This window comes from Plodia interpunctella, chromosome 19, assembly GCF_027563975.2.
Source record: "Plodia interpunctella isolate USDA-ARS_2022_Savannah chromosome 19, ilPloInte3.2, whole genome shotgun sequence".
NCBI lineage: Eukaryota > Metazoa > Arthropoda > Insecta > Lepidoptera > Pyralidae > Plodia > Plodia interpunctella.
This window is the reverse complement of record NC_071312.1, coordinates 5,096,066-5,118,031: the sequence shown is the minus strand read 5'-3', so window position 1 is coordinate 5,118,031 and position 21,966 is coordinate 5,096,066. Positions and strand designations below refer to the sequence as shown.

At 33.4% G+C, this 21,966-nt stretch overlaps 1 protein-coding gene across 5 annotated transcripts in view; it reads left to right on the top strand.

Moving 5' to 3' along the window:
• The window catches only part of trh (trachealess), a 149,688-nt gene that overhangs the window by 105,895 nt on the left and 21,827 nt on the right, over positions 1–21,966 (top strand). For 4 of the 5 annotated variants that reach the window (XM_053760086.2, XM_053760085.2, XM_053760089.1 and 1 more), the window contains 2 exons: positions 8,297–8,535; positions 20,492–20,568. In XM_053760086.2, coding sequence (XP_053616061.1) covers positions 8,297–8,535; positions 20,492–20,568 — 316 coding nt within the window. The remainder of the gene's footprint in view (positions 1–8,296; positions 8,536–20,491; positions 20,569–21,966) is intronic. The other variant, XM_053760087.1, reaches the window with a different exon arrangement.

Here is a 21,966-nt window from a genome sequence, read left to right as displayed (position 1 = left end):
AGGGAGGTAATGGTTTTGACAACCATTACCTTTTTTATTGTTAAAATTTTTTGGACTTGGTCTAAACCTTTTGGATGTAGGTACAGGAGAAGTGAATATTAAATTGAATCTATTTATGTCTATAGTAAATATAGATCTTAAACTAAAATTATTTCAATTTATGTAAAGACCAATATTAACTATTCAATTAAGCTCAGTTGTCACATAAATTTCTTGAAACTCAATGATTCACTTCTAACCTAAATTAATTCATATTTTATCAATTTGCAACTGGTCTATTTAAGTTGTTTGAATAAATGTTTTTATTTTTATAATATTATTATTTTGGCAATTAATGTGAGTGTTCAAAAGGAAAATTGGCTATGACGTGATTATGAAACTCCTAAAGAGCTGCAATTTAGAGGGCATACTATTCGCCCCACTGGTCTCAGGGGACGAATCGCCATTGGGCATTTATTTTCGTCCCAATCTTGCCCCGTGTTATTGAATATACAGACGATTAGCTACGAATTTTGTGATTTCATATTTTACTTTTGATACTCTATGTCTACTCTATGTTTGATTTTATATTTTACAAACTGATTATTTTCGATATAAAAAAAGAAAATACATATTGATATTCTACTAATACTATATAGAATTTCATTAACAAGGATACTAAGGCAGTAGTTATATGTATAGAAAACATGATAAACAGATTTTTTTTATTCATCAGTAGGTACCTCTTCAGGTTATCTCCATGTTTGCATTACAACGTAGGACGAAGTTAATTGTTTCTCATTAAAATGATTTATTTATCAATACAATTTATTAATAATAATATATATAAAACAATATTATATAAGCTATCCTTCTTACAACGTGGATTTCTTCTGACAATTAAGGCCGACGTCACCTCTAAAGCGTTCGACTAAAATTCGCCGAGTCATATTATGCTCATCTGGGGGATGGCCGTCCCGTGAGAGGTTGCCCTTCTGATTATTTCCGAACGGATACTGTGACTGGCTGTTTTGATACTAGGATGAATTAAAATATATATATAATGATACAGAACTGCAGAGCGCAAAGCAAACAAAATATCATTAATACTCTATATCTACTCTATGTTCTTTGTCTATGGCTTAGAATCACCTTTTTGAAGCGTACTGAAATTTTATGTTCTGTATTATTTTAAGAAATATACATTTTTTACTAAAATATACCTACGTATACAAGGAAAATTACAAATACTGTGCTGAATAGGGACGGAAAAGTTCAAAAACAGATCCTAATGTACATTGGTCCGATCCCAGTTATACTATGTAAAAAAATGTAATTCTTTCCCAATTAAGTAGTAGTTATTATTTTATTTATAGTAACGTCATCTAAAATTATTTACAAATAATTACAGTAAATTTTTTGTAATATGTACATGCTACTTATATTATTTGTTGATAAAATCCCACCCAGTATCAAAACCGGGCACTAACCTACAGTCAGTACACTTAATAAGATTTCTTACGAAGACTATTTGACACAACTGACCAACGTGACCTGTACTTTGACACGCCAACCCGTCACAAAGGCATCACGAATGACTTTTTGTCACCCTTTGACATTTTCCAATTAAAAATAAAAAAGGTAACGACAAAAACCTAGATCGATTTTAGATTCGTATATTCGCCCGAGTATTTTAGATGTCAACCGATATACAAACTGGCCACAAAGAAATAAAAGTTTATTTTTCGAATTGTGCGAAAATGGCTGTTAGCTTTTTTTAAAATTCTATTTGGATTTGAAGTATCAGTGGAATTAAATTGATTCCTTTTTCGCAAATATAGATCAAAAAATTGGGAAGGAAATAATAATGACAATTACATTTGTTACGTTGTCTTTTATAATTAAACCGTGTTGACTTTGAATATTTTTCTCAAAAATGCTTTTTTTGAGCTGAAACAAGGTATAAGCAGTTAGATTAGGATCTCCTTATACTTGTAAATCCAATTGTTCATTGTCCTTGCAAAACAAATCAAGAAAATAGGACATATCTTTTGATTATAATTTTCGATACGAAACGCAGTAATATCAATAATCCTGAGCGTAATAAGCCGATGACATTTCATTTCCTACGTCAACTATCACCCCTCTTTTATTTGGTTATTATATTAATTCCCTTCGTTGACACAAGATGGCGTTATAGCATCGTTTAGTTAATGGGTAGGTGTTGCTATGCTAATAGTATGCATTGGAGTTGCAAATTAATCGACTGCGAACTCGGTCAATGATTTGTTTGGAATTCTGTAAAGGGAGAAAAGTACAGGGTAATTTTATTTACATTGTATAAAATTTTGTGAGCAGATATCTACGGATTATGAAATTGAATGGGTTTCCAACGAAATAGATTTAAAAAAATGACAAATATTTTTTTGGTATCCCAATACAATTTGGGTGATCAGCTGATCGGTTTTCACCTTTCCTTATAGTTCCACTCCTCGTCTGTTTATTTTCTTTTCGAGTTAGTATTATTCCATGTAGGTATATCTAACTGATTCTAAATCATATCTGAAAAGAGCAGTTAATAAAAAAAATAACCTGTATTATAACGCTTTAGGCACAGTTGATTTTATGCTTGGTCTTACATAGGTATCTATATCCAAGTTTGATATTGTAAAAGGTCCTTCAGGTTTAATGGAGTACTTAGGTCCTCAGATTTATCTATATTATTAGGTACGTCTTCCAATCGCGATCGTTGGAAGCGCCTGCCTAATTGTGTCATTTTTATGTCAATATTTTTTTCAAGGCCATGAAAAAATTAATCTCTGATGACATACAATACAGTAGTTGGTTACAGAAAAAATAACATAGATATAAGAAACACACATTCATACAAAAGAAATTGTCGATAGAAATAAATGCAAGTCATACTCTGTGCTACCTACTCTAATCTATTTAATCAATCGTTATGAGATCCAAGAAAAAGTGTGAACAATTTGAATACCTCGTAAGTGACCGTGGGGTCCAGGGGCAAGCCCTGGGGATGTCCCGGTTGACTAACCCAGGGTTAGATATCCGCTTTTAAAGAAAACTACCCTAAGCGTGGGGTGAGAACGGGAGACTTTTGTTAACTCCCGGGCCATTTGTAGGCGACAGATCGTAACATTTATAGAACTAGGTTTCTTTTGTATGAACTAAGAATTAAAAATTCCCAATAAAAAGCTTAATATCTTGTAACGTCTTCACTACATCTTTCATAACCGCATAATAGCCACTTATAACCCTAAACCGCGACTCAACTCGAAAATTATCAAAAACTGTATTGTTGTGTCATTGTACCCCGTGTAGCGAAGTGGCGCTGTCGGTAGGACCACTTATGTCACAATGTGACATGTCATATTTGTCAAGAAGTGGGATAATACCGGTCGTTATTGATGTCAGGCGAAAGAGGTGTGAGAATATCATAGGGTACTGTGTGTATTCAAGTAGGCATAACATATATATTTCAAGCTATTATTAAAATATATTTTAAGTCCTAATCTAAGTCCTAATTTTTATTGAATGAATGAACTATTCTTATTTAAAAATTCCTACAAATGCTAAGTTTAGTTTTCTTAAAACATTAAGGTTAATACATGCCAGAATCTAGCCTAGAATACTTTTCAACATAAATAACATTCAATTAAGATTTATTTTCGAGTGTGTTAATTGCTAACACTAATGTCAGATTTTTTCAAGTCGCTTAAGCGTCTTACATGACTGTCACCATCAAAAGGTGCGTCGCCCTGTTAAATGTTTTATTCTACACTTTTCTCCATGGTATTTTCGATCAATACATTAAACCTCAATAATAAAGTGTTTAGACATAAAGCTATTGAGGCGTGAAATAATCGTCGATTCCCAGGCCCGAACGACCGCGGATTATGGCGATATCATTTGAGGGGTTAAGTCAAAGGTGTCAAACCCTTCAGATGCTGACAGTCGGTTAAAGACGTCTTTGCTAACCGCGTTTTAATCTGTATTTTGTGTACATGGCATTATGATGTAACGATTTTATTAAGTCTTTTTGTTACAATGTGCAATGGCTATTATTATTTGGCAAGTTCCAGTACTAATCATCAATCAGTTAAGAGATGAAGGTAGCAAAATTCAAGTATTTACGTATGTTCAACTAAAACTAAAACAATCCAAAAGATTACATAGAAATATGATTGAAAACAGTTATAAGTATCTAATATTTCACGTTATTAAGACTTGATAGATTGATTTCACGCTTCTCAATTATCGATTAATGAATATATTTGCACCTGCACTTTGGTTCACTAAATTATTTCTTGCCAAATAAAACAATGTAATATGAAACTGTCAACTTTCCAACACGTAACACAATCGTGCAGAAATGAAATTCCTGTCGTCCTGACGCGCATAGCCCCGCGGGAGCGCTAATTTTCCTACCGGGCGCAACTCAATTTGTCCTCTCACATTAACCATAACTACTGCGTCGCCAGCCGATGGACGCCATTACGACTATTCCAGGGTTCGATTCCAGACTTTTTTCCCTCTGTCCTATTTCAATTTGCAAGAAAAATTCTTTTAACATTTGAAACACAAACGAAACTAAATCTTGACTGTGTTATTTTAGAGTCGAATTCGGCTTGAAGTATAATTGGAGTTGCAACATTTGGGCGCCAATAGACACCAATCAACATTGACCAGTGCTCTTCAACATTTTTGGACGAATGTAGTGTTTGGTCTATAGGCATTTGGGTTGATTTTTAGTTAGCAACTGCAGAGGGGGTCAAAACGTTAGTAGCGTATTGCGGGTTCGATTCCCAGGTGTACGGGGTGTCGGGACACGTACGGGCACACTTAAAGACAGCCACTTCTAAGATGAAGGGAGGTTCGTCATAAAAATTGGACAGAACAAAAACCTTTGAGTGGACTCGATTTTCTATTTTTAGGAAAACAGTGATAATAAAAATAACATTGTTATTCCTAAGTGATATTATTACAAATCAAGAGAAAAAAATTAAATAAAATAAAAATCAAGTTTTGTTCGTGATATCAATAGTTGTATTAAAAGAGTTGCAAATAAATTAGTTGCAAAGGTTTTTCGTTAATTATCAGTATTCGAGGGTTTATGCAGATTTTACATTATTCAAATGTGATAAAATATTAAAATTAAAGCTTTAATTTTCTTTGACTATGACTTTTGTATGGTATAAATCATATAAACACATTCAATATCAGCTATTATATACGTTTTTTGTAATAAAACAAAGTCAGTAACATCATAAAGCACTTCGATAAACTAAAGCACAGTGACACGTCCAGTAAGAATGGTCTGAAAGCACTAGAGTATCTTCAGCTGCAAAAGGGACTACTTATCCATTTAGCTGTAAAAGTTCCGAATGCCTCATAAAAACCATTAGATTCGGCTCCTGAGTGAGACTCGAGTGCAAAACGGAATCTCAGCTCCATTTCCGTGAAAATCGAACGTGCGATAACAATGTTTTTATTCTTTAGAATTTCGCAAGATTTGCTCCATACGATTGAGCAGAATCCACTTTTCCATCAGCATCGAAATTTGAATATGACAAGCTGACAAACTGGCCAAAAACAGAAAAAAAGAATGATATACGTATTGTTAAGTTATTTAGTGTCGCTGCCATATTTAGAATGTTATGTTATAAGATGAAAATATAGTTCAATAAGACACCATAAAGAAGTAAGAATACTAGAGTTTATCAAGTAAATAAATATCAGATTTTCTTTATCTATCTTGTCTTTAGCTAAGCAATATCGAAGCTATAGATCACTATGGCCGTAATCCAACCTAACCATATATCATACGGTAATTGACGTAGGATATTAGTAACCGGTGTAGTTATTAGGAGGGGGCCCGTCAAATTAACACCATGGTACTAAATAGCTATTATTGATCTCCTTATTTTCTCTGAGGGTTGACGTGTTTTTGTGCGAGACTTGAAGTATGTTTTAGATGCGATTTTTGTATTTAGAATCTCAAGTGTGTTAGTGGCCAGTTCCGATCGGTCTTTCAATAATGAAATAACAATTAAGGAATCTTAAATGGGTACTTAAAGAATTCCGTATGTTTACATCTTTTTTTTCTTTGTTTTCTTTCTGTACCAAATATCGATTCGAGGAAAAGATTGCGTTGTACGGTTTTTTCCATATTTTCCAATTAATCGCTCAATATCAAGTATTTTATTAAATCATATTTTTTACTAATTACAGTATTAACTTCATTATATATTATGTTTCCACAATAGAAGGATAATTTGAAAGATTACAGTCAGGGGTCTCAACCCTCGGTCAGTTTAAACTTAAACAATGTTAAGGGGTAGCTCCACAACTGACCAGGGCCCCTCAAAACATTAAATCAAGTACAATCGTTTACCCATTTTATACTTTAACTGTTTAACCTCTATCAAGCTATTCCATCTAGAAAGGGTTTAGGTTTCTTTATTTTTAAGAATTATTAGTCCCAAAGCAGTAGTAATGTTCTGATAACGTTTTAGGTAGTTCTTTTAGAGGGACCACTTGGATTTTTTAATTTAGATAAGAAATGGATTTTTGTTTAGTGTTTTACTTTTATAGAAACAGTATTTTATATTAAACTATTGTGAACAGTTTATTTACAATATTTATTTCTTGATTGTGTCAATATTTTTTATAAACATTACATCTAATAATACCTTGTTCCTAATTCTCGTAGGTTTGTCTTGATATAGGTATTATGAAATATAAAAGATTTGAACAAATATATATTCATATACATACCTATATTATTATGATATTTCAATTGACATTTGTATCAAATATAATTAATCGGTTTTTATACAATGCTATGATTTTTCTTTCCAAGAAATCTGACATAGATAATTATTAAATAATAACTTAAACAAAACCTAAATTAAAATTTAATCAAAAGGTTTACAACAAGCAAAATATATAATATACTGTAATTTATTGTATATAATTGTAGTTGAATGATTGTAACACTTTTGAAACGCCTCTATTGTAGGAGTTTCCCTAACTTAGTACCTACCTACTAGTACTTTGGACAATAAAATGTAACCATCGTGCATCAGGATTCGAAAGTCAGCGACCCTAAGCTTTAACTTCTGTCTGTCAACACGTATAAACAAAAGAATAAAGATGCCATTCCAAAATGGCCTTACTCAGGTGCCAATAAACCTTGGAGACGGTAATCGCACGCGATCGTAAAGCAGGCCATCATCGGTTCGCTTACCCTGCAGGAAAGGTTTAGTACCACTGCCTGTAAATTGGTGTTTTCACTGTTTCATTAGGTATTAGGTTTGTTTGCTGACAAACCGAATACCTAATTAATTCGAATTATTTACATTGTATAAAATGTATATTATACAATGTAAATAATATACATTTTGCAATATATTATGACTAATATATTGCAAAAAGTATATATAAATGTTTAAGTAATGTCAGAAGAATGACAAAGAAGGTCATTTTTGGAAGAAATGATATTAAGTGTTATTTATATTTACAACGTTTTGTAGTAAATATTTAATGAGATTCAATAGATAATAACTTTAAATGTCGATGGATTGAATCAAATTGAATAAATTTTGTTTTAAAAAAATTCTCTAAGTGAAAATTAATTTTAATAAAAAAAATTATAGTACAATAAATATTCGTGGAAAAATTATTCATTAAATTTTTGAAATTGGTTTCAAATAATACATGATTAGTTAGGTATGCCACGTTTCAACACTGGCCAGTATCAAAAAAAATCTGACTAACATAAAAGAGAATAAATTTTAAAACGCTGCTGACAGGAAACAGACAGGCATCTCACCTCGAAAATGTAAATGTTCCATGTTTGAAATGTAAATGGCACAATAAAACAGTGGCTCTCATTAGCAGCCCCGCCTCCGGGGCGTGGGGGGCGTGGCCAGCGAGACTCCCACCGAAATTATGGGAATTTTTCCCAATTTCCATATTGTATAAAAATGTGAGAGGTTTTATTGAAATATGTAGATTTATGTGGTCGCGGTTGCGACAAATCTCCGGGTTGGAAACGCGGGAACTCGTATATTGAGAATATTATTAGTAACACTCTGTGGGAATAGAATATTAAAATTTATATCATAATGAAAACGAACTCAGACCACAAAAACTTGTTCCTAATTTAAAAAAGAATACTTGACATTCCTTTGCTGTACTGGCACAACCCAAGAAAATAAAGTTCGAAATTTAAAATTTCCCGCTATTATTTTAAAACAAGACCACCAAATCTAACCTCAAATTTTCATTACAGCATTCTCGAACTGCGAAAAGAGAAAAGTCGTGACGCGGCTCGATCAAGGCGGGGGAAAGAGAACTACGAATTTTACGAGCTGGCGAAAATGCTTCCTCTCCCGGCAGCTATCACCAGCCAGCTGGACAAGGCTTCCATCATAAGGCTGACTATAAGCTACCTCAAACTACGCGACTTCTCCGGACATGGCGACCCGCCGTGGAGCAGGGACCCCCCGCCGACAAGTAAGGCCTTGAAAGGTTGGTGATCACTGACTGTTTCATTTTTTTTTTTAGTTTCTAGAACATAGTTTATAGTAGCTTCTTTTTGAAACTTATTTTTGCTAAAGAAGTTTCAAAAAGTATCTATAAGGAATAATTAATTTATAAATTAATTATTTCTTATTTATTCTGTACCACACCACAGATTAAAACTGATTTCATATTTTTCTCGAATTTGCTTTTATTTAAACTTAAAATTTTTTAAACTTTCTAAATCAACAAGATACTAGTACTATACTTAACTAACATTTTCCATATAACCCAACTAAATCACGAAGTATAGTCTTTTAATTACATTACGTAAATAATTACGTAAACAAACCCCGTTCGAAAATAATAATTTAAAATTGATATATACCAGTGATTGAATTTTAACCGTTAATCAGCCATATTGTCATTATTAACCATAGCCAAACTAAATTCACTAAACGTAGTTAGTACCCCTTGTGGAGTTATGCAAAATGACGGTAGGTTTAAAATAACGGAGGGTTAGCAAATCAGATTTTCCTTCGTCAAGCCATTGTCTGCTAACTGTGTTACCGCGCCCTCGTACAGACAGACACGCTGTACTTGTGGGTTAGTCCTTGAAAAGTTATCTTGATTTGAGGACAATTTATCTACAGGCATTAAATTTGATACCGTAGTAAATTGGTGAACAGTACCTAGTTAGAATTTTGGTACACTTGACAGGATATTTGATATATCCAAATTCATTGTAAATTAGCCCCTATTACCGCAGAATAGAGTACAGTTGTCAATGCGGTTAAAGATACCGAAAAAAAATTACCTATTTTTAAAACCATGTAGGTGCTAGTACCTAAATATTCTTCTTTTTGTATTAAACACATTTTATAACAATAAAAGTCAATAATAAATTCTAGGCATTTCCACACATCTCCTAAAGCAAAAAAAAAATTAGAGACGCGTTGCAAAGTAGTATGAAAATCATTACTTGGAATAAAATGCTGCAGTTTTCTAAGTAAATCACACATTGTTTATTGAGGCGCACTCCCAAATAAATGCACCTTGGGGACCGTGATTCTCCGCAATACTTCCAATAAATATAGCTACCTATTCAATGGCGAAAAATAAACGTTTGTTTTAGACACACATGTGCCTCTTTATTATGGAAATCTTGAGTTCCTTTTCGTTTACTTTATAAATTTTGGTGATTGTAAAAGATTTATTTAAAACTTGCCTTTCTTACAATTTACAATTTCTATTTACTCGTTTGTTAGAGTATGTTTTTTTTTCATTTGAATTAAGGCATTTTATTTTTGAGAAATAAATTAGTTTAAGTTATCTCTATTTGATTCGATTTTGCTTTAAAAAGTACTTTAATTAGTACCTAAAACATATTTAAGTTGTTATTAGTTTTTGTTCTCATAATATCTTCCAAATTCTTCTTTAACAAACCCATAACTCATCCCAAATATGTAAGAGCCTTGACAATGCTTTTTTTAACACATACAGCTCTAAAATTCGTAAACAAGTGTACCAATAAAACACCCCTGACAAATCCAATTTTGGCCCCTAATGCGCTTAATACGACCACAAGGCGAATCACTACATACGCCACTGTCATTTTAACTCAATTTTCAAACCGGCTTTCCTTACTCCTGTATTCAAATAAAAATATTCGAGACAATAAAACATGAGCATTTTGGGGTTTCAAAATTGTCTCACAAAATACTTTGGGGGCTAAATTCTTAAGTTTCGAATACACTCACGTAAGCAATAAAGAATTGTAGGGAATTTTTGTAAATAGGGACCGATATGTCTCCTATATTGGCGCATTTGTTTTAAATAATTGTACTTATTGAAAATGTACAATGTATTTGTCCTAATTTGTTTATAGGAACGAACAATTTACTACATATATTCTATTCGAATCTATTGGTATTAGATTATTATTATTATCTTATAGTTCTGGTGGAATATTAATCATTACTTAAGTAACACTTTCCTCAATTGTGTACGTGTTCAACCATTTTAAATAAAATTTAGGTCTAATTAATTAAAAATCGAAAAAAAATAACAACATAAACTTGTGGCAGACCTGTCATTGAGCAAATTGTAAAAGACACCGTGTCTATGAAAATACTAATTAATTCGTAAAGGGCGCCCCCCTGGTTACAATACGCGGCGAATTGGGCCAAAATTTTTAATCTAATCAATTAACAATCAGTGCAAGCGATATACCGCTTGTTAGTGCCTGCTTATTTGCTCTACGTGACTTGGTTCGTTATTCAAATTGGGGTTCGTTTTGGCTACGTCTTTTAATTGGCACCACTGTGCTGTCTTTGTGTAAACTTGTCTTGGGCTTAGGCGTTTGATCGTTTCTTATCATTTGAATTTGATACGGCTAATAGATGTTGATCTGATTTAGAACCTATTTTACTTTATTATACCAAAATATTACCGTAAAATTTACAAAGTACCGCCAATTATAGATTTAAATCTGTAATAAACTTTACTTATTATTATGCTTTGCATTTTACGATTTTTTGTGATTATTAATAATTCGGGATTTAACGACGTAGGTGTGACATTTCCTTTTTTCTTTCTTCTCTTCTCTTCATACTCGTATTCCTCATGGCTGAGAGTGTGATCATTATATGGAATGAAACAGACACAACAACTTTCTTGGCATTATTATTCTTGGCTTTTCTACACACCTACATCTTCTCTAATTTTACTTTTGAGTTAGTAATTATTTGTTTGTACCTACATCTTGTCATCAATGTAAGCGTGTCTTATTATAAGAACTAGTTGACTGAATTACTCTAGCAACGATTTTCAATTTTCCACGGTATCCGAAATGACGTCAATTCAACTACTCTTGTTTGTTTGAATTCGCAAACCCTCCATTGCACGTTTTGTATTATCAATCAAAATATTGACTTATTCACTGCGTGCAATGTATGTCGAATGGAATGCAGATTCGAATGTTCATGCCCTAATGGTATGTAATTGAATTCTCAGTGCAAATTGTCTAGTTAATCGAATGACAGGTCATGTCTATGGTTGATGACAGAACTAATAGCTAGATTTGGCATTTGGATCATTGAAGTCAAGTGGAAATACTAATATTAAACTTTTTCCATTTTGAAATTTCCTTCAATAGGAAATTTGTTTCTTAGAGAATTATGATCATATGACTAAAGATTGAAGTTAATAACATACTCATCACTATCACAGCTTGCTCTTAAAAATAGCTGTCTTCTAATTAAAAAAAGGATCTCCGTGACGTCTCCAAAATGGTATTTTTTATATTAAAATTTCTCTAAACACAAACAGTATCAGGTAGAAAAACAACAGAAATTCGGGGAGCAAATACGAATCCGAAATAGCACACGTAATATATCACAATAGGTTGCAAAGACAAGGCAGATAAATTCGACAAATTAACTTCGGGGTAAACACATGTTTTTGCCCCATATTGCCGCGTGGTGGCAGCACCGTTGATTTATTGCAGTAGGGCACCGGAGCTTGAGGCGGACGGACGTATGTTCTGTAATGGTAATATTTCATGATGTATTTTAAATTGGATTTGAATGAATAAGAATGAGCAGGTGGATATACCGTGCAATGTTTTTAAAACTGAGATTCCTATTTAATAGCTCGGGTTTCAATGCGTGGAACGAAACAGGCAAACACTTTGACTTAATAAACAATCATCAGCTTAATTTACACTGTTGATAAAACCTTTTTTATATTTTTTATAACAATAGTTATACGTTTTTCAGCGGAATGCAATGATGATCATCATCTCTATCAAAGTTAGATAAACTACGACTAAAAAACTTATCATCATAGGAGTCTGCATTTGGCCATACTACAAACTATAAAATATAATCTATTAAAATTGGACACCAAAAAGTTTAACACTTCCACAACTAAAGGTATATATTTGTACAAAGCAAACTAGAAAACAAGGTTCTCTTGACCAGCCGCACTAGTGTTATAATTCACGTTCGCAATACTAGAGCACCGTAAATCACGGCCGCACATCTGCCGACGAAATAGAAAAATAACAATAAATAAAAGAAATATGTCGGCGTTGCGACACGGGTTGAGGCGCGACGTGCTGCCCAAGATGTTTATTTGCTTTTGTTTTCCATTTCCTGATAGGATATATTTTTCTTTTTATACCCACAAAATTTTCATAAAAAGTTGTCGCTATTTTTACACTAATAAAATTCTAGTTGACGCTATAAAACACAATCTTTTTTTGTAAATATATTGATTGCTACGAATATGCTACGAGCGAGTCGAGATCATATAAAATATTTAATTCAAATGTACGAATTGTCTGAATATATTTTAATAAATAATAATACCCATTTTCAATTTATATACTGGATACTAATTATATTTCTCATAATGATATATTTTTTCACACAAAATAATAGCAACACGTTTATTCCACATACGTGTGACAACGTGAGCATTTAATACGATCCTGGGGTTCATTATACCCCGGATTAGCGGAAGGGTTAGCTTATTGAGCCGCCCGGAATTCCGGAAGAGTATTAGATGTGGAGTTTTCTAAGGTAAGGAGTTTCGTGATGAAGGGGTGGATTCGGATTAAGTGTATAAGTGATGGTCTGATTAATGTTTATTCGATTATATCAGGAAAGTATGTTGTATATATTGTCATTGAGCGATACTTTATCTTCAGAAGTATGCGTATTATTTTTGTCTTTAACCTAACTTCATAATTTCGGTTTTAATCATTATCTATTGTTTTTATAATATTATAAATTTAAGTTTGTTGATAATATTATTGTAACTTTTCCATTTATATTATAAAACATTAAAAACCATTTCAATATAGTTTACATACAAAATCAACTACTTTTTCATATTATAACTTAGAAAACTTTTTGCATTTAAGTAAGAGCTGTTAATTTTAACCCTTTGGCGGAAACGAAACACAAAACAAGTTTTACTGTTAGTTTTGACGTCTATACACGGTAACTGTCCAGCAAAGGGCTGTGTAAATCTGATTCACTCCAACGAACACTACAACACAAAGCATAATAAACCGTTACTTATATTTATTTTCAATCCATAGTCCGACCATTTTTGTGCGTCCCTCAACTGGTGCATCCCAATCATCGGCAGTTCTATATTGACACTACGTGTTCCGAATGCGGATCGTTTCCACCATTTCGCAGCTATTTTTATTTCGTATCGATCGGTCTATCGCAGAAATAGTCCGGTGAAACGTGGACTTTTTCATGCTAGTTTCAGCCCTAGTAGAAAAATTGGCCATTTTGTTAAAAGGCCGATTTTTTGCAGAGTCCGGTCTATTGGACCCCGCCGCGCCGTGCCGCGTTGAAGGGTTGGCCGTCCGTGTAATTGCCCAGTTACAATTCATTACTATACGCTACCGTGATTTTTTGGTATTTCTCACTTTGGTGCAAGCGAATCGGAAATTTTGTTTTGGGGCTAAAACACAGAAACTGTTATAATGCCGATTTTATTTTTTGGTGATAACTTTAAAATTAAATTATAAGTGATATTATAAGTAATTATTTAACTCACAATTTATATGATGTAATACTCGATCTCTCTCACTCATCTGAGCATATTGCCAGTTACTTCTTTAGCCGTAGAGCGTCGGAGTCCAGAGTCCGCTCGATGTTAGATCAATATTTGAATATACCTATCAGTTAATATTAAATTATTTAGCTTTTTATTCTGTACTGTTAATAAAAATAATCCATCAAAACTTTTTAATCGGCAATCGATGACTAGAATCAAATGTAGGTATTCTGTATATGAGCAGCAGATCTAAAGATTTTTTTCTTTATGGCCAGTAACAAAGGGCAGTAATTGTTCATTACCAATGCCGGACCGGCCAGGGCCCTGGGGGCGCCAATCAACACCAACTTGTATTATTTTGAGGGGCCCAAGTTTTCTGCACTTTTGGGGCTAAGATCTAAAGGCTCTTGTGGCAGTGTTACTTTATTTTCTATTGCACATTGTATAAGAACTTTGTATATAATTGGTTATAGAATATATATTTTTTTACCAATTAATGAAAAGGGAAATTTATTTATGAAAATTGTATCGAAAAGTATAAAAGATCTCAACAAAATAATGATTTCCATTACTAATTACTCATATAGTTTTTGAGAATAGATAAAAAATAATCTAAATATAAATATCAAAATGTTAAATGAAATACAATGTTTAAAAAAACTGAAACCAATCATTTGAAGAAACGTGAAGTAGAAACTTAAAAGATATAGTGTGTATATTTTTTGCTAATGTATTTTATATAGAAACCTCTTAAAACAATGTGTGTTAAGTACTTCATATAAACCTATTTTCAAACCAAAACGAATCTAGCACCCCGAACCCCACCCCTCGATATTAGTGGTGAGTTTTATTTAATTTCGCCCTGTGAAAACAACCCCGGTCAATGTTAGCTTTGCCCGCTGTCGAGATGGACAAATACGCGCAAATTATTGCTTTTCTATCTCTAATGCGGTCGCGTCACTACACTGAGATGAATTTACACCGTTGTTAGTGCGCAAAACGTAAAAAACGGTTTAATGTTTTTTTGTTCAATAAAAAACAACCTGAAATAAATGGTGAAATGAGCTCCAATAGAACGTGTTAATTTTATGAAAAATTGTTTAGAAAAGCTTACGAATGCTAGTTCCCGAATATTCCTAGCTACATTACATTAACGTCTACCATATGTAGGTAGACATAAGGTATATATAAGGTCTACCAATAGATCAGCAATTGTTTGACCGGTGCAAATGCGCCGATCAAACAATTGCTTATCTATTATGTCTCGATTTTCTGCGATCTACGCGTTAAAAATATTATATTAAAAAAGTTTTAAACAATATAAAAAATACTATTTTATTTTCCGAATAACATTTCTTTTACTTGACAAGCATTCACTGTATAAATGAGGACTAGAAAACTTGGTATCAAATCGATCGTCTGGTGCGTGGTTCGTTAAGTGGCCAGTCTTTAGGGTGGATTATTAAATTTGACCACCACTGCAGCCGTGATCACCTCACACGAGGGAAACTTGTCTTAAAAATAAATGAACAGTTTTATTTTCGTGAAAATTAGGGAGGAGTTACATGCCAGATGTCAATTCAAATGCAATGAGTTTGCTTTGTGCGTCAGGTGCAAGTGCAAGTTTAAATGCGATCCTATTCATTAAAAAAATCATTCTGCTATTTAGCTGGTAAAGTACATACACACAAGTAATACCTACATACGAGCCTTGCTTTGCTATGTCTTCTTCATTATTAGTATTAGTATTCCTCATGGCTGAGGGTCGTGGTCATTACGTGGAATTAAACACACATGACAACTTCCTTGGCATTAGTTTGCTATTGCCTTCTCCATTTCAGACACAAACAAGTTAATAATCAACCAGTGTGCAGGTTTCCTCACGATGTTTTCCTTCACCGGAAGCAAGTGGTGGTCGATGAAAACTACTTATATATACATGAGTCAGATTGATATACAAACTCATGTGCCACGAGTAGGATTGGAATCTGGGACCTTTCGATCCACAGGCGGGCGTCTTAACCATTACACCACCACTGTTTCTATGTACTCGAGCTATTTAGTCTGAATTTAGCAGAATCGATTCTAAATGATTAGGATTGGGGTAAATGTTTTTTTTTGTTCACGTGGAAAATTAACGCGGGCGGAAAATTACAATAAAGTATTGTAACCAAGTTTAAATAAATACTAAAAACCAGAATGAACAAACGGTTGGAAGCTCAGAGAGCGTCTTCATTGTCGGCGGGTATTTAAATCGGTGCTCAAAGTGGAATATATCTACAAAGACGTTTTAGTCTAGTTCGTTAAAATGTTCACTGAATAAGATCACCACCAGCAAAATATATAAGGTTAAGCTTGATGCCGTACAAATGACAGTCATAATGGAGAAGAGAGTTAAGGCGACGCTCGTAATGAGAAAATTATACGGAGACTTAGCGCCTTAATAAAAATTTGTACGCTGGGGTGGAGTAATGCTTTTATTGTACTTTTCTGCATAATATTGCACTGACAACAACAATCACGCAATGGTGTCTAATATTTGTAATATTTGATAAATAGCATAGTTATAAAATAGCCTGTGTATAAAATAAAATGTGTAAATGTATTGCAATGCATGATAATCAAATGCCACTTTCATTGATAAATTTTATTTATTGTAACATTCAGTATTTTTTGTTCTCATTAAAGTATGATTAAAATGCTTTTTGACTCCAATATTTGTGACGTCACTTGTGCCGCCCACTGTCATACAGGCCCTATATATTTTTTGTTTTGACCTGACATGAAAAAAAATAGTACTTATCTGATTTGACTAGATGACAATACATCCTAAATCGAAAACTACCCTCTGAAAATTTATTGATGCGAATTTGGCAGTTGGATAGTTATAAAAAAAATTTTGAATTCCACATCTATAGGTTGCTTTTTATTTATGATATAAAAGAGTGAACTTACGAACAAAGGTCTGCAAACTATCAAATCTTAAAAACTCAATAAAATATTTGAATTCAAAACATCATCTAGATTAAAATTATATTCTTTTAACCAAAACAAGTTTTAAAACAATATCGAAAATTATTTTTAAAATTAAGTTAAAATTCAATCCTTAAAATGCAATGATAATGATAACAGACATATTTATCGTTCAGATCGAGTTGACACAGATTATAAAAAGTTCACATGGACACAGATTTGGTACACGCCATATTTACTTGCGAGATCTGAGTGAGATAGGGCAAGCGTGTTCTTTATAACGATTTAATTCAACAAAACACAGAGAATTTACCTTTGATATGCCGACTTGCATGAGCGTACTGTGGCAATGGTTTCGGGCCTCTTTGGGAATACATATTGTCACTAAAAGGTAGTTTTTTTGGTCGATTTTTGCATTGTCATTTTTGTATTTACTACTTATTAAAATGTATATTTTTTTAGATTCCGCCAATTCGCTCACTTCATTTTGAGTAATGAAAACTATAATATAATACTATCTAATCCACGAGTTTATTATTCCGTGATGTAATCAAATTCTTCTCTTCATAACTTTCTTAATACAATCGCCATACTTAAATCTGTATTTTTGTACATATTTTTTTGTCTTATAGAAGCTATCAGCTTACCCAGTTGTCCATAAAATGTTAAAACTTGATATGAGATAAAGTATGTTTTGTCACTGTCACATTTACTATATTTGACATTGACAGAACGAGACAAAACATACTTTGCTTAAGGTACGCTTTAACTTTTTTATTAATAATAGGGTTAGTTACTATCTGACTGGGTTAGCTACAAACATGGTTATTTGAAAAAGTTCGAAATAATCCTGAAAATTCGAAATAATCATGGAGTCCGTACTTAGTCCAAGAGCTTGCATCAGAAAATCGCGGTTTTGTTTTGTTTTGACGGGAACTTACGACGCTATGATACCCTGCGCAGGCGCAGGCGACTTATTTACTGAGCGGGACGCTCTGTGGTTATCTTTGCATTATGATTCTGGCAAATTACGAATGTGAGAGCAGCTCCTTTGTTTCAGCAACTTACAAATGATTTAGTTCACGATTCTAGATCGTCGATTAAAGTTTTATTAGGTATTATTTTAGAATAATTTACGACGAAAGGGATCTGGAGCTGCTATCGTAATTTTAAAAACATATTTGTTGTAAAAAGTATGTACGCAGCAATTGTAGTGGGGAGAAAAAAATAGCTACTTTATTGAGCTACTTATTTTATTGGTAGCTTTTCGATTAATTTAAATTTGATTTATCCAGTAAAAATGGGTCAGTTTTGGTAACCAACCAGAACATTTAAGAATTGTAAACACACAGCGAGTGATCAACGTTTGCTGTTTTTTGTTTCTTAGAGAAAGCGACCATCGTTTTCCCGGTTCCTTCCTCAGGAATTAAACTTCGTAACCCAAGTCGGTAAGCGTACCTACCGACATTGCTTCTCCTTCTTCACTTCGCACGGTCTTCGGCGTCCTTACTTGACAGACAACCAGCACGCCCATCGTCCTTTTGCTGCACAAATGCAACTCTTGCGTGCTCGTGCATTCCAATAATTTTTGCTGTGGGGATACCTGTACTGTCGATGGTGGATATTGTTCAATGTGCACGCAGCACATTGAACTGGGTGCTTTTCATTTTATCACTGACATCTTTTACATATTATCGTAATCTATTTCACCTATTGTGTCACGAACCCAACGAAAGTGAGTCAAATCAAATCTCACACACAAGTCTATCTTTGGGTGCAAGGACACTTTTGGTCGTGACAAACGTTCGTGACGTCGGTGCGGACAGACAGACAGACGGGCACGACGTTAGATAAGGAGGTTTTCACTCATGCGATTTTAATGCAGCATTCATTTGAATCAAATTGATTGGTAAATTATAATGTGACGCATTGATTTATTATTTGCATGCGAAGAGGTTATGAATATTCAAATATAATTTAATTATGTAGCTTAAGTACTTATACCTGTATTGTCTACGACACACTAGACATATTTAAGATATATGTTACCAGTCTAAGATTTGTATATATGTTACCAGTCTGATTCATGTCCTTGTAGTAATTTTGATCAACCATCATTTGCTTTCGGAGATGGAAAACATCGTAAGGAAACCTGGGTTCTAGTTGATAATTAATTACGATTATCTAGTGAGTGAAGGCAATGGCAAACAATAAACGTATTGCCAAGAAAGTAGTTACTTATGTATGATTCATTCTATGTAATAACCACGACCCCTTCAGCCGTGAGGAATACGAAAAATAAGTCTTATTATAAATCCGATAGTGTATAACCGGCCTAATATCCGAGGAAGTTGTAAAACCCGCACGATTTTGATGACGTAACGATTTAATGTCACATTACCGAAATTATGCGTGCGTGATATTGTCTCTGTGTCCTTTGGTTTGTCAACAACACATTGTTTCAGCTCTTATGCAAGTGGAGCAATCTTCACCTTGTTGAAGACGAAATATACAAAAAAATCTCATTGATTCGTCAACCGTTGTGTCTTATCGTTTTGTTTATAATTATTTTGGAATATCACAGCTAAAAGTTACTTTTTATGCATTAATGCCTCCGATCTACTTGTAAAATTATCATATAACAAATTACCAATCAAGTTATCAAATATCTGCTTAGTATTGAATCTGTGAATGACATTTAAATATTTTATTGAGTTATTTTAACTTACTACTACTTTACATATACATAGACTAGACTTTATTCGCCAAAAAGCTACCTTACCAACCTACATAAGTTACATTTGGGTTCACTTGAAATTATCGTGTCCCCTTGTCCCATACAGAGTTTATATTACTTACTAGGGAAGACAAAGCTACTGTGTCGGTCTGATCTGTCAGGCGATACGGCGGCTCAGGTTACGGATTGCTTTACGATGACAAGCTCGTCTCCTTGTTTTACTCGCTTTGTGAATAAGATGGAGGATATTTTAACATTTTAATTTTAATTTTGTATTGCATCCATGAGGAAGCACTGGAATTCTATGATACCTAGATTTCTGCAGGCTCCAGTCTTCACCAATCTGTGATGACACTACATCATGTAATGTTAGAGATCTAAATTGCAAACGTACTTTAGGTTGATGGGGAAAAATAATCTTTTTTTATTTTTTACTTCTAAACTCCACTAGAAGAAAAATCTGCAATGATACCTAACCCGTTTCGACTATCGTGTCGGTATTTCTTGTCAGATAATCAGGCATCCCAGTAAATCGTTAAAACAAGATTTCAATCCAATTTTCAATATATAAGCTTAGTTATTCTATTTTAAATAATTATGAACAAAATTTTGAAATGTTTTAGTGAAATTATTTTAATACTATATGTTTAAATCTCTTGTCTCTTGTTCCAGGTGCTCAAAGCAGACGGACGGCAGTTGGTCTCGCCATGGAGCTGTTTGAGCAACATCAGGGCACGCATATTCTCCAGGTAAATATTTTATACCAACAAATAAAAATAAAATAAATAAATAAAAATAAATTTATTGATAGTTTCTTAAACTACTTACGCTAAAGTACATGGTTAATGTAAACAGCGCCAAATCCGCATGCTCCACAAATCAGCAACCCGCGATTGAGCTAGGAACTAACCTGTGATTACAATTCACGTGAGGCGTCATGAGGGGCCTACGGAAGTGGCTTATTAAAGAAACAATTGAAAAGAATACAGATATGTTTGATTCAGTAATTCCCAAACTAGAAATTTTCTGTATTTTGGGAATTTGTAGAAATTAGTCTGTTGACACCATATTTTGTATTTTAGAAAATAAAAATAAAAATCTTATTTCTACATAAATATATGCTCTCTACCGTCATTAAAAGGAAAATAAAAGAATATGTCACAAGTGCCCATTTACAACTCAATATATTCGCATGCATGTATTGTATATGTATATTTATTTATATTTATTTTTGAAGTTTATTTTTGAAATAGCTCATAAGTTAGATAAGGTCTTCTGTTTTGGTATAATCTAGTGTTAATAACCATTGTTTAATTTTCTCTTTAATTATTCTTTTAGAATTGGGATATATATTTAATATCTTATTAACTTTATTATATATGCAGCATCCAAACACTTTAAAGTGCCGAGATGCAAAAACTGTTCTGTGGATGGGGGTAGCGCACACGAGATCCGATCTGCGTCTCCGCTCATATATAGTCGGGTCATATGGCATTTGTGTGTGTTTCCTTTGAAGGGTCATCATAATATAGATCTGTCTTACTGTTAGCACTGATGTATCGGCATAAAGTTTTGTAGAGGAATACCGATAAGGTTTTCTTGTCATAACCTTAAGAACGGCTCTTTGAGCTCTTTCCAACGGCATAATCGTGGTCTTGGCTGCACCACCCCATGCAGTAATACAGTATGCTAATAAGGACTTACAAAGTGCATTATAAACTAGCTTTAGTGTATCCAGGTCTGCGCATTTATTTAGGTTTTTAAAAATGTATATGAGTTTTCTTATTTTTGGGATTAAAGCTTTAATATGCTGTTTCCATGTTAAGAAATTATCGATTTGAACCCCCAAATACCTAACAGTACACGATCTAGTTAAAGGCAGACAGGTACAGTTTGAGAAATTATCCCCACAAGTATGCGCTTTGATACTGTATTCGTTTTCTGGAGGCAAAGTGGACGAGTTTATCGCAAAGGTTATATAATTTGTTTTGGTTGAATTTAGGGTTAGTAAGTTTGAGTCTAGCCAAGACATGATCTGGGATAATGATTTTTCAGCACGCTCAAAAGCTGTCGGCCAATTTGGAGCTTTAACGATCATAGCAGTGTCGTCTGCGTAAACGAAAATCTGGCAATGAGGGATGTGAAGC